The sequence below is a fragment of the Ranitomeya variabilis genome, chromosome 1, assembly GCF_051348905.1.
Source record: "Ranitomeya variabilis isolate aRanVar5 chromosome 1, aRanVar5.hap1, whole genome shotgun sequence".
In the NCBI taxonomy this organism is placed as follows: domain Eukaryota; kingdom Metazoa; phylum Chordata; class Amphibia; order Anura; family Dendrobatidae; genus Ranitomeya; species Ranitomeya variabilis.
In genome coordinates, this window is record NC_135232.1 from 515,647,233 (window position 1) to 515,661,756 (window position 14,524).

The 14,524-nt window shown below is 44.7% G+C and overlaps 1 protein-coding gene across 1 annotated transcript in view; it reads right to left on the reverse strand.

The window, feature by feature from the left end:
* LOC143766163 (cartilage oligomeric matrix protein-like) overlaps positions 1 to 14,524 on the reverse strand; it is an 883,353-nt gene that overhangs the window by 145,744 nt on the left and 723,085 nt on the right. Inside the window, exon 13 of the mRNA XM_077253630.1 lies at positions 5,698 to 5,891. Within this exon, the coding sequence (XP_077109745.1) occupies positions 5,698 to 5,891 (194 nt within the window). The remainder of the gene's footprint in view (positions 1 to 5,697; positions 5,892 to 14,524) is intronic.

Below are 14,524 nucleotides of genomic sequence, written 5' to 3' on the forward strand. Positions count from 1 at the left end.
AGGAGGTGGTCAGACTTCATGGGGTTCCGTCTGACATCGTGTCTGATAGGGGTACTCAGTTTGTGACAAAATTTTGGAAAGCATTTTGCTCACGGCTGGGGATCAAGTTGTCTCATTCTTCGGCGTTTCATCCTCAGTCAAATGGTCAGACTGAGCGTATGAACCAAAATTTGGAACAGTACTTACGCTGCTTTGTCTCTGATAACCAGAAGGAGTGGTCTACCTTTCTTCCTTTGGCTGAGTTTGCCATCAATAATCACCGCCAGGAGTCGTCTGGGGAGTCTCCATTTTTTTGTGTTTACGGGCTACATCCTCAATTTTGTACTTTGAGTCAGAGGGGCTCTTCCGGCGTTCCGGAGGAGGACCAGTTAGGAGCACAATTGTCATCAGTTTGGAGGAGAGTTAAACAGCGCCTGTTGAGTGTGGGTGCTAGGTACAAATGTGTGGCTGACAGTAGGCGCGTGCCAGGTCCGGACCTGAGTGTGGATGACTGGGTGTGGTTATCCACAAAAAACATAAGACTCAAAATACCATCCCTTAAATTGGGTCCACGGTTTATTGGTCCATTTAGGGTCACCGCCGTCATTAACTCAGTAGCATACCGATTAGAGCTTCCTACGGTGTATAAGATACACAACGTGTTCCATAGGTCTCTTTTAAAGAAGGTGGTGGGTTCTGTGGACGCGGCGCCTATGCCACCTCCAGTCTTGGTGGATGGTAATTTGGAATTTGAAGTCTCCAAGGTGGTTGACTCTCGTGTAGTGCGCCGCACTTTACAGTACTTGGTACACTGGCGTGGTTATGGGCCTGAGGAGAGGTCCTGGGTACCAGCCTCGGACATTCATGCAGATCGGCTGGTCAGGTTTTTTCACCGTCGCCATCCGGACAAGCCGGGTCCTATAAGCCGTGACGGCCCTGGGGTCCCTCGTAGAAGGCGGGGTACTGTCATGTCGGACGCTGTTCAGACCAGGTCGTTCGACAGACAGCGGTAATTCTGCTTTTGACCACTATGTGCTCATTGGCGTCGGCTAGATTTTATCTAGATGGTCCGGGGTTAATTTACCCGATGCTCGGATTGGAAGCTGGGCCATGCCCATTGCCTTTAAATAGTTCTCCTGAACATTGGGCGTCGCCGATTATAGCTTCTGTCTTGTGCGTTGTTATCTCGGTCTGGAGTGGTGAGCTAGTAGCTGGAGTATCGTTGCTGGTCATGTATTTCCCTTTGTCTTATTTACTCCTTCCTATATTTGTATTTATTTTGCCCTGCGCATTTATAGTGTATTCCTGAGTGACTGCGGCGTGGTGTATATTTTCCGTTATCCTTGTCTGTTCTAACTGTGGGTATTGGTGTATGATCTTTTCACTGGGTGGTGTGCGGTGGTTTCAGCCTAGGGTTGAAACAGGAGACAGGGCGAGGGTCGAGGCCTAGACATGCACACCATCAGTGTAAACTCTAGGTAGAGGGTCAGTCAGGATTTCCCTAGTCTGAGGGAAATTGCAGGGGCCCGGGTTATTAGCTCTTGCCCACCTAGTCTCCCCGTGACAAGAAGGCAGACTTAGCTAATGACTAGTTACTCTGATCATCTAAAATTGCATATACTTTGATGGCTTTGTCCTTTTTGTCTGCTGGGTAGATTCTCACTAGGGAAATTTTAGAGCAGGACTTGCCTCCTATGAGGTTTCCACAAACTTCTGTACACTTAGAAGTAATTGCTGGAGTGTCAGTATTTGAGTCCTTCAACTCCCCGCTATGCTCTTGGACACTGTCTGCTTGGTCCCTGGATTTGTCTTCTCCTTGATGGGAGCTGAACTCTTTGTGAAATGAACCTGTGGACGAAACGTTAGTTTTGTGGACCTCTACAGTTGTTCTACCAGGTTTACTAACAGAGGAATTGGCACATGACAGCATGAAATCAAAGCTAGAATAATTTCTAATTTATGCTTGTTCAGAAAAAAATCTACAAACACATTGAATGGAGTAAATGGTACATTGTAAGTCTGTTTATACTTAGAATCATGTTTAACCCACTTTCTTGCAGGTTGCACGGGAGTTTTTGAACTATGAGGTTCACACCTCTAGCAGTCTAAAGGTATGCTAACTCCACAAGATCTCCTTCTGCTTTTGCTACACACAACTCCATTAACAAGTCAGTTAGCTCTCTGAGCTTTGAATAGTCCTTGTTCACTATTCTAGGAAAGTCTTCTATTCTTTTAAGCAAGGCATTTTCTATAACCTCTACAGAGCCATAGCATTCATCAAGTCTATTCAAAATTCTTCTGAGGCTGACATCTGGATAATTTACAATAATGTCTCTGATTCTCTTTGCGTGTTCGGCAGACTCACTTCCTAGTCATTTTACCAGGAGATCTACTTCTTCACTGCATGATAGACCTATGTCTCTGATGGCATTTTGGAAAGTGGCTCGCCAAGCTCTGTAGTTTTCAGCACGATCGCTGAACTTTGCAAGTCCCTTGGTGACCAACTCACATTGAGCAAGGAACTTGGCACAGTCCATTGTGGCTTGACTGGTGCTGATACCAGCTGATGGTGTGTTGTCAGAATACATGTGTGCTGTGCACTCATACCTGTTAGATGTCTCTGGTTTGGTCCAACTGCTGTAGTACCTTTCTGAAGCAAAGGTAGTCTCTTTAAGCTGGGGCAGATTCCAGATCTTCTTTCTGGAGAAATATTATTGTAGTCAGTCTCACACCAATGTGTATTTTCTTGATTGCGGTAGGAAGGCTGATAGTTGGCTTTCTGGAGGTCTGAGTAATCTGGTTGGCTTGACTTGTTGACAAATATCATAGTTACTTACCAATAACGGTATTTCTCTGATCCCATGATGGCACCACGGAGAGAGAGGGATCCGCCCTCAGGGACAGGAAACCTACAGGTGAAAAAGGCAGTACCTCTCTCCCACATCAGTTGGTTTACAGAGCCTTAACAGAACTTCAGCTGTAACTTAAATGTTATCAAACAAAATTTTAATTTTAACTTATTAGAGGCACCACGTGACTAAGTATTAAGACTAACTCTAGTGTTCACACACGTGAAGGGAGGGAATGTGCGGGTGCCGCTTTAGTTAGTGCAGAGAACTAAATTTAGATCCCAGGGAGGTGTAGTATGGTGTACCACTGGTCTAGCTCTGGTCGAGGCCTTAATGATTCTCTTTATCCAGTGGTTCCCCACCAAGTCGTAGTTGGAAAGGGCCCCCAGCGCCTTTCTTCACTGTCTCTCCCCCGCTCACGCACAAGGCCTGCCGACCTTGGGATCGTGGCCTTCGGGGAGAAATATCCACCGTGTTCGAAGCAGGGCCAGTAATCGAACCGATGGACCCCCGGCATCCCACGACGATCATGCTGCAGGTTCCCCGTCAGGGACAGGAAACCGAACTGATGTGGGAGAGAGGTACCACCTTTTTCACCTGTAGGTTTCCCGTTCCTGAGGGCGGATCTCTCTCTCTCCATGGTGCCATCATGGGGGTAAGAGAAATGGTCTGTATTCAGCTGTGGGTCTGGGTCGTTGTTTGATTTGGGATGTTGATGGACATACTCTGCAGTACGCTGCAGTGGATCGTGAGTAATTTGCGTAAGCCTAGCACACTGCTGCGTCTGCTGTGTTTGTCATCAGAATATACGACAGCTTCTAAGGCTTCTGCTCCTGCTATGGCAGCTGCTATTTCTTTTTCGTTAGCAAGCTTCTGTAATGTCACTTCAAGGCGCACCTTTTCTTATTCCACGCATGCTTGTTGGCGTGCTTTTTCCACATCCAGGGATGCTTGTTGTAATTTAAATTGTATGTTTTGCTCAGGAAAGGTGCTTCATGCTTTTGCCGCTTCAGCTTTTGCGCAGTCAATAGCAGCGGCATTGCTGACGGATGATGTCTTGGACGGACCAACTCGTAATCTTGTCTTGACAGAGGATACTCATCCTTGAGACATGATTCAACGGTTAGGAGTCTGCTGCGATATACCTGTGTCAAGCTCTGCATGGATAATGGTGGTCTCTGTATGGTCCGATTATTCGGTGTGATGATTCGGAGGTTGCTGCAATATCCGTACGCAATTACTGTATGCTTGGGTAATGGTGGGCTCCGTACTGCCAGATCTTTTGAGCTTGTTCTCAGCAGTTGTCTCACTATACTGTCCTCATACACGTTGGCATGGTGTGTAATGAGACATGTAGCTAAACTCCCTGTCTTTAAGAAAACGAGGCTGTAAAGTTGTAACCTTCTTTTATTGATTGTAGATATGACAGGAAACGGTGAAACTATAAGATGCAATAACAAGTGCCTTTCAGAATATATACAGTGCATAAAATACAGATAATCTGCAATACACAGTAACATGAGGTAATATACGAGTGGATGATTACCTACTTAATACAGCAAACATACTGATAAACACAGGACTGTAACACACAGATAGTGGCTTACCATCTATGCTTAGAGTAGGCTGTTTACAAGGAGCATGACAGTGGCGTGTTTTCTCCTCAGAAGCATATAGGAACAATGGTTGCTGTTCGTTTCACAGTGTCATAATAAGACCAGAATGCAACAGGAACAATCCCACAAAGCCCTAGGAACTTCCCATAATATACTGCAAGCTGAACTAGAATGTATATACCAAATCGACAGCAGATCGTGCTGTTACCTTACAATATAAAAATATAGGAAGGATTAATTTACACAGAAAATACAGTGTCAGTAATAACTGAGACAGAAAAAAATGACTAAACTTTAGATAGCAATTATACTGCTAGGATAGAACACCCATCCATGTATGCATGACCCCATCAGAAAAACATTACAAAAAAAACATAAATCATTCTACTTACCTTCCCTGCACTCACTCGCAGCTTCCTGTTCAGCAGCTGATTTATGCTTGTAAGCAGCGCATGGCAGTGACGTCATGATCTACTTACAAGCAGAGGACAGCTCCAAGAATACTCACTGATTCCCACGCCCGGGACTTTGGACGTGTAGAGCAGTGAATATTCATTGATCTTTAATAGCGGCACAATGTTAGGCACAGCTGCCAGCTTCCTGCTGCTGCCGGGCTTTCATGTGTGCCCCCTACTAAAGGGAATGAATATTCACTGCTTTCCACTCCCATGGCTGTGGAGCGCAGTGAATATTCGTTCTGTTTAATAGCGGGCACACATGATCACCCAGCCACTCCAGGAAGCTGCAACTACTGTGCCCGCTATTAAATATCACTGAATATTCACTGCTCTCCATGCTTTTGGGAGTGGAGAGCAGTGAATATTCATTTGCTTATGTATCAGGCACACATGAACGCCTGGCAGCTGCAGGAAGCCGGCTGCTGTGGCTAATAGCGTGTCCACTATTAAAGAGAAATGAATACTCACTGCACTCCACTCCCATGGGCGCGGAGAGCAGTGAATATTCATTCCTATTTAGCAGTGGACACAGGCATTAGCCGCAGCAGCTGCCTCCTGCAACCCCCTGCTCCCCCACCTCCCCATCCACAGCAAATACATCTGGACTATAAGATGCACCCCCAATTTTCATCCACATGTTTGAAGGAAAAATGTGCATCTTATAGTCCGAAAAATAAGGTATATGAGCTCATGCAAACTCTATGCAGATGGCTCCTAGTTGAAGCTGAACCAAATGATTTGACCAAAGTAATAGAAATCACAATACAAAACAAAACAAAATTAAGAAAAAAATACCATCAGAATCAGCCTGGTCTGGATTAGGTACAATTCTGCAATTATCTGGTCCAGGTGGGGAGGTATCAGGAATTCCATCATTATCATCATCATCATCACATTCATCTCCCATGCCATCCTTGTCTGTATCCAACTGTGAGCTATTAATGTCTGATGGGCAATTATCACGTGTGTCCTGATGGCCATCCCCATCTCTAATTCAGGATAAATGAAAAAGAAAATAGGGTTTACCATTGCATATAACTCTATCAGTTTAAAAAAAAAAAAAAAGTGGTCAGCATTCAGTAGCAAATTCCATGTACAAATATGTCTTTTTTGGCACATGTGAGCAATGTTTCGGCTCAAGAGCAAGTGATTCTTTTTCAGGCAAATAGATTGTGAAACTATAAGGCCAACTGCACACATTGCATATTCAGGCAGGTTTTTTACCTCAGTATTTGCAAGCCAAAAATAGGAGTGGAACAATCAGAGGAAAAGTATCATAGAAACACGTCACTACTTCTGCAGTTCTCACCCACTGCTTGTTTTGTCATACAAATACCGACAGGCTCGGACTGGCCCATAGGGTAACAGGGGAATTCCCCAGTGGGCCCCTGTGCATATCTGGGCCCCCAACCCCACTATATGGGCATTATTTGGCATAATTCAATTGATTCACTCTGTACATAAAAAGCAGCATATCATCATTCATTAACCAAACTACACAGTGTATTATTATATAGAGATATAGGTAAATTTGTGAATGAGGGTAGTGTAATATTTGAATGCAGGTGAAAAGTGGGCCCCTACAGTCAGTGTTACTGGTGGGCCCTTAGCACCCCAGTCCGACACTGAATACCGAAGTAAAAAACCCACCAAATACCCAACATGTGCACGTGGCCTTAAATTCTGTTGTACTAGAGCAACAGATGGAGTTAGGCCATGTGCACACGTTGGGTATTTGGTGAGTTATTTACCTCGGTATTTGTAAGCCAAAATCAGGAGTGGGTGAAAAATGCAGAAGTGTTTCACTCTGTTTTACAAATGATGTGGTAAGTTAACTAACCAAATACTCAACGTGTGCACCTGACCTTGGATCTCATTCATATGTCCATGTTGCATGTATGTGTTCTAATCATTTTCTTCACGTATAGAACATATACCCATTATGGTCAATGGTGCTAGTCACATGTCTGTGTTTTTTTATGGCATTTATGTGCTGTCCACATTTAACATTACAAAGTATAGGAGAAGCTTTGTAATATATTTATCCATCAGTAAAAAACACTGATGACACTCTGCCGGTAATAACAGACACACTGACCTTGCACTGATGACACTGGTACATTTTTTTCATGTACAGTGGGGAAAATATGTATTTGATACGCTGCCGATTTTGCGAGTTTTGCCATCTACAAAGAATGAAAAGGTCTATAATTTTTATCGTAGGTGCACTTCAACTGTGAGAAACAGACTCTTAAAAAAGAATCTAGGAAATCAGATTGCATGATATCTACATAATTAATTTGCACTTTATTGCATGAAATAAGTATTTGATACAACAGAAAAACAAAACTTAATATTTGGTACAGAAACCTTTGTTTATGGTTTGCAATTACAGTGATCTGACGTTTCCTGTAGTTCTTGACCAAGATTGCACACATTGCAGCAGGGATTTTGGCCCACTCCTCCATACAGATCTTCTCCACATCTTTCAGATTTCAGGGCTGTCGCTGGCCAACATTGAGTTTCAGCTCCATCCAAAGATTTTCTATTGGGTTCAGGTCTGGAGATTGTCTAGGCCACTACAAGTCCATAAAATGCTTCTTACGGAGTCAATCCTTGCTTACCCTGGCTGTGTTTCGAGTCACTGTCATGCTGGAAGACCCAGCCGTGAACCATCTTCAATGCTCTAAGGGAAGGAGGTTCTTTGCCAAAATACGTGACCCCATCCATCATCCATTCAATACGGTGCAGTTGTCATGTGCCATTTGCAGAAAAGCACCCCCAAAGTATGATATTTCCCCAACCATGCTCCACGGTTGGAATGGTGTTCTGGGGGTTGTACTCATCCTTTCTCATCCTCCAAACACGGTGAGTGGAGTTGATACCAAAAAGTTCTATTTTGGTCTCATCTGACCACATGACCTTCTCTCATGCCCCCTCTAGATCATCCAGATGGTCATTGGTCAACTTCAAATTGGCCTGGACATGTGCTGGCATGAGCAGGGGGACATTGCGTGTCCTGCAGGATTTTACTCCATAACGGCATACTGTGTTACTCATGGTAATGTTTTAGACAGTGGTCTCAGCTCTCTTCAAGTCATCAACCAGGTCCTCCCATGTAGTTCTGGGCTGATTCTTGACCTTTCTCAGAATCATCCTTAACCCAAGAGGTGAGATCTCAGTGGAGCCCAGAAAGAGGAAGATTGACAGTCAGCTTGTGTGCATCTACTTATATAATTGCCTTGTAAAGTTTTAATTTCCTGTTCTTTCCAGATGTCACTGTATCCCAGAATTCCAAGCGGAGGAAGTTCACCGACCACCATATTGGGACACACAAGTGATGGGTGTCTCAATATGGAAACCGCTGCTGGTTCCAACCTATTGTGCGGTACCACCAGCGGAACACCGTCGCGACACACACACACACACACACTCTATATGCCACACACACTCACACACTCTCATACATGCACACACACACTCACACACACTCACACAGCCTCTTGCACGGTACCACCAGCGGAACACCGTCGCCCTACACACACACACTCACACACACATTCACTCTCACGCACACTCACACACTCATGCAGCCTCTTGCGCGGTACTACCAGCGGAACACCGTCGTGCTACACACACATTCACACTCACACACTTACACAGCCTCTTGCGCGGTACCACCAGTGGAACACCTGGAGAAAGACACATGTGGTTTCGAAACATGTCGTCCATAAGGGATTGAAGGTATGCAATATTGTTACTGAAGAAATCTGGAACTTTTTTTACTCTACCATTGGACTGATCCCTGGAGAAACAAAAAGTTTTTATATATATATATATATATATATATATATATATATATATATATATATATATATATATATATATTATATACAGTATATATATTTCATACTGAGCTAGATAGCAAAATAGCCGGTAATTGATTTGTCGGCTTTTGCTAAATCATTACTGAACCTGACAGAAGGTGAGACATGGTTTATATACAGTAAACCATTGCATATCTGTTAGATTTTTATATGTCCCTCACTAATAATGTTAGCAGTGTGTGTGTGCAAAGTTTTGGAGCTGTAGGTGTTAAATTAAAGGATTAATTCACAGAAAAAACTGGCCTGGGTTTCCTTCCCAATTTTCTCTGCCAGAGAGGGAAAGCCAGTGACTGAGGGCATATATTAATAGCCTAGGGAGGAACCATGATTATTGGCCCTCCCCTGGCTAAAAAAATCTGCCCCCAGCCACCCCAGAAAAGGCGCATCTGTAAGATGCGCCTATTCTGGCACTTAGCCTATCTCTTCCCATTGTCCTGTAGCATTGGCATATAGGGTAATAAAGGGTTAATGTCACCTTGCTATTGAAAGGTGACATTAAACCTGGCTAATAATGGAGAGGTTTATACATATTAGTCCAATAGTAGAATTTACACAGAACACATTCAAAACAATGATACACCAAAAAGAGGCCTCCTGGATAAGTAATCAGGCCACAGAATGTTCAGTCCAAACATATAATTTGTTTATAGCAACTGAGATAAAAGGTTCATCACACAACATATACAATTTCATGATGTACGGAATGCCTCCAATCCAATAACTGGTTTCATGTGCGGTGCAAATATTGGAACAATAACACATTTATGGTAAGTAGTAAGGTAAGTCACTAAATAACTTATTCCTTAGTTATTGTTAACCCAATTGATAGGTATTAAGTCAGATGAATTGCCTACAGGAGATGTACTCTGCTAAAGTGCCAGTGTGCATAAATATATAATTACTAGATGGTGGCCCGATTCTAACGCATCGGGTATTCTAGAATATGCATGTCCATGTAGTATATTGCCCAGTGACGTAGTATATTGCCCAGTTATGTAGTATATTGCCCAGTGACGTAGCATACTGCCCAGTGACGTAGTATACAGCGAGCCATGTAGTATATTGCCCAGTGACATAGTATATTGCACAGCCACGTAGTTGTCATGATCTCTGCAGGCAGAGATCATAGCAAGCCTATAGAGGGACAAGCTCTCGGAAGATGGAACTATACTGACCATGAACTAAGCCTGCCGCGCAACTAGAAATAGCCAGGTAGCATTTCCTATTTATCGCTAGATGCCCAGCTCTGGCCTAAGACCTAAATAGCTAGCAGAGGGAAATATAAGACCTGGCTCACCTCTAGAGAAATATTCCAAAGAAGACAGTAGCCCCCCACATATAATGACGGTGAGTTCAGATGAAGCAACAAACGTAGCAGGAAAATAGTCTTAGCAAATTTGAGGTCCGCTTACTAGATAGCAGAAGACAGATAGTATACTTTCATGGTCAGCAGAAAAACACTAACAAAACACCATCCAGAGATTACCTTAAACTCTGGCATTAACTCATAACGCCAGAGTAGCAATCCCTGATCAACGAGAGCTTTCCAGACACAGTAACAAAACTTCAGCTGTGAACTGGAACAAATAGGCAAAACAAAACATGGACAAAAGTCCAACTTATCTAGTAGTTGTCTAGAAGCAGGAACAAGCACTGAGAGGCATCAGATAACATTGTTGACCGGCAAGAAACCACCAGAGAAATGAGCTTAAATAGCGACACCCACTACTGATGGAACCAGGTGAAACAGGAAAGAGGATGACAAGTCCAATTCCACAAGCGGCCACCGGGGGAGCCCAGAATCCAAATTCACAACAGTACCCCCCCCTCAAGGAGGGGGCACCGAACCCTCACCAGATCCACCAGGGCGACCAGGATGAGCCCTATGGAAGGCACGAACAAGATCAGAAGCATGAACATCAGATGCATTGACCCAAGAATTATCCTCCTGGCCGTAACCCTTCCAGTTGACCAGATACTGGAGTCTCCGTCTGGAAACACGAGAGTCCAAAATTTTCTCCACAACGTACTCCAACTCACCCTCAACCAACACCGGAGCTGGAGGCTCAACTGAAGGTACAACAGGTACCTCATACCTGCGCAATAACGACCGATGAAAAACGTTATGAATGGAAAAGGACGCAGGGAGGTCCAAACGGAAAGAAACAGGATTAAGAATCTCCAATATTCTATAAGGGCCGATGAACCGAGGTTTAAACTTAGGAGAAGAGACCCTCATAGGGACAAAACGAGAAGACAACCACACCAAATCTCCAACACAAAGCCGAGAACCAACACGACGATGACGGTTGGCAAAACGCTGAGTCTTCTCCTGGGACAACTTCAAATTGTCCATAACCTGCCCCCAGATGTGATGCAATCTCTCCACCACCGCATCCACTCCAGGACAATCCGAGGATTCCACCTGACCGGAGGAAAATCGAGGGTGAAACCCCGAATTACAGAAAAACGGGGACACCAAGGTGGAAGAGCTGGCCCGATTATTGAGGGCGAACTCTGCCAATGGCAAAAAAGCAACCCAATCATCCTGGTCAGCAGAGACAAAACACCTCAGATATGTCTCAAGGGTCTGATTAGTCCGCTCGGTCTGGCCATTAGTCTGAGGGTGAAAAGCAGATGAAAAAGACAAATCTATGCCCATCCTAGCACAGAATGCCCGCCAAAATCTAGACACAAATTGGGTACCTCTGTCAGAAACAATATTCTCAGGAATACCGTGCAATCGGACAACATTCTGAAAAAACAGAGGAACCAACTCAGAAGAAGAAGGCAACTTGGGCAGAGGAACCAAATGGACCATTTTAGAGAAACGGTCACAGACCACCCAGATGACAGACATCTTCTGGGAAACAGGCAGATCTGAAATAAAATCCATCGAGATGTGTGTCCAAGGCCTCTTAGGAATAGGCAAGGGCAACAGCAGTCCGCTAGCCCGAGAACTACAAGACTTGGCCCGAGCACAAACGTCACATGACTGCACAAAGACTCGCACATCTCGTGACAGGGAAGGCCACCAGAAGGATCTTGCCACCAAATCCCTGGTACCAAAAATTCCGGGATGACCTGCCAATGCAGAAGAATGTACCTCAGAGATGACTCTGCTGGTCCAATCATCCGGAACAAACAGTCTATCAGGCGGACAACGATCCGGTCTATCCGCCTGAAACTCTTGCAAGGACCGCCGCAGATCAGGAGAAACGGCCGACAAAATTACTCCCTCCCTAAGGATACCTGTGGGTTCAGAATTACCAGGAGAGTCCGGGTCAAAACTCCTAGAAAGGGCATCTGCCTTAACATTCTTAGAACCCGGTAGGTATGACACCACAAAATTAAAGCGAGAAAAAAATAAAGACCAGCGCGCCTGTCTAGGATTCAGGCGTCTGGCAGTCTCAAGATAAATCAAATTTTTGTGGTCAGTCAATACCACCACCTGATGCCTAGCCCCCTCGAGCCAATGGCGCCACTCCTCAAACGCCCACTTCATGGCCAAAAGCTCCCGATTCCCAACATCATAATTCCGCTCTGCGGGCGAAAATTTGCGAGAAAAGAAGGCACAAGGCCTAATGACGGAGCAGTCGGAACCTTTCTGCGACAACACTGCCCCAGCTCCAATCTCCGAAGCGTCAACCTCAACCTGAAAAGGCAGATTCACATCAGGCTGACGCAACACAGGGGCAGAGGCAAAACGGCGCTTAAGCTCCTGAAAGGCCTCTACAGCATGAGGGGACCAATTAGCAACATCAGCGCCTTGTCTGGTCAAATCAGTCAGTGGTTTAACGACATCCGAAAAACCAGCAATAAATCGGCGGTAAAAGTTGGCAAAGCCCAAAAATCTCTGAAGACCCTTAAGAGAGGAGGGCTGAGTCCAGTCACAAATAGCTTGCACCTTGACGGGATCCATCTCAATGGAAGAGGGAGAAAAAATATACCCCAAAAAGGAAATTTTCTGGACCCCAAAAACGCACTTAGACCCCTTCACACATAAAGAATTAGACCGCAGAACCTGAAAAACTCTCCTGACCTGCTGGACATGAGAGTCCCAGTCATCAGAAAAAATCAGAATATCATCCAGATATATTATCATAAATTTATCCAGAAAATCGCGGAAAATATCATGCATAAAAGACTGGAAAACTGAAGGGGCATTAGAAAGACCAAAAGGCATGACCAAATACTCAAAGTGGCCCTCGGGCGTATTAAATGCGGTCTTCCACTCATCCCCCTGCCTGATCCGCACCAAATTATACGCCCCACGAAGATCAATTTTAGAGAACCACTTAGCACCCTCTATACGAGCAAACAAATCAGTAAGCAATGGCAATGGGTATTGATACTTAACAGTGATCTTATTCAGAAGCCGATAATCAATACATGGTCTCAAAGAGCCGTCTTTTTTTGAGACAAAGAAAAACCCAGCTCCCAAGGGAGAAGAAGATGGACGAATATGTCCCTTTTCCAAAGACTCCTTTATATATTCCCGCATAGCAGCATGTTCCGGCACAGACAGATTAAACAAACGACCCTTTGGATATTTACAACCCGGTATCAAATCTATGGCACAATCGCACTCACGGTGCGGAGGTAACGACCCAAGCTTGGGTTCGTCAAAGACGTCTTGATAATCAGAGAGGAACTCAGGGACTTCAGAGGGAATGGACGACGAAATAGAAACCAAAGGTAAGTCCCCATGAATACCCTTACATCCCCAGCTCAACACAGACATCGCTCTCCAGTCCAAGACTGGGTTGTGAGACTGCAACCATGGCAATCCCAGTACCAAATCGTCATGTAAATTATACAGCACCAGGAAACGAATAATCTCCTGGTGATCCGGATTGATACGCATGGTTACTTGTGTCCAGTATTGTGGTTTATTATTAGCCAATGGGGTGGAGTCAATCCCCTTCAGAGGAATAAGAGTCTCCAAAGGCTCTAAATCAAAACCACAACGATTGGCAAAGGACCAATCCATAAGACTCAGAGCGGCGCCAGAGTCAACATAGGCGTCCGTGGCAATGGATGACAAAGAGCAAATCAGGGTTACAGACAAAATAAACTTAGACTGAATGGTGCCAATGGAAACAGACTTATCAAGCTTCTTTGTACGCCTAGAGCATGCTGATATAACATGAGTAGAATCCCCACAATAGAAACACAATCCATTCTTCCGTCTAAAATTCTGTCGCTCGCTCCTGGACAGAATTCTATCACACTGCATACTTTCTGGCGTCTTTTCCATAGACACCGCCAGATGGTGCACAGGTTTGCGCTCCCGCAGACGCCTATCAATCTGAATAGCCATTGTCATGGACTCATTCAGACCTGCAGGCACAGGGAACCCCACCATAACATCCTTAACGGCATCAGAGAGACCTTCTCTGAAAGTTGCCGCCAAGGCGCACTCATTCCACTGAGTAAGCACAGACCATTTACGGAATTTTTGGCAGAAAACTTCAGCTTCGTCTTGCCCCTGAGATAGTGCCATCAAAGTTTTTTCTGCCTGAAGTTCCAAATGAGGTTCCTCATAAAGCAAGCCCAAGGCCAGAAAAAACGCATCCACATCGCGTAACGCAGGATCCCCTGCTGGCAATGAGAAGGCCCAATCTTGAGGGTCACCCCTGAGCAAGGAAATCACAATCCTAACCTGCTGAGCAGGGTCTCCAGCTGAACGAGACTTCAGGGACAAATAAAGCTTACAATTATTTCGGAAATTC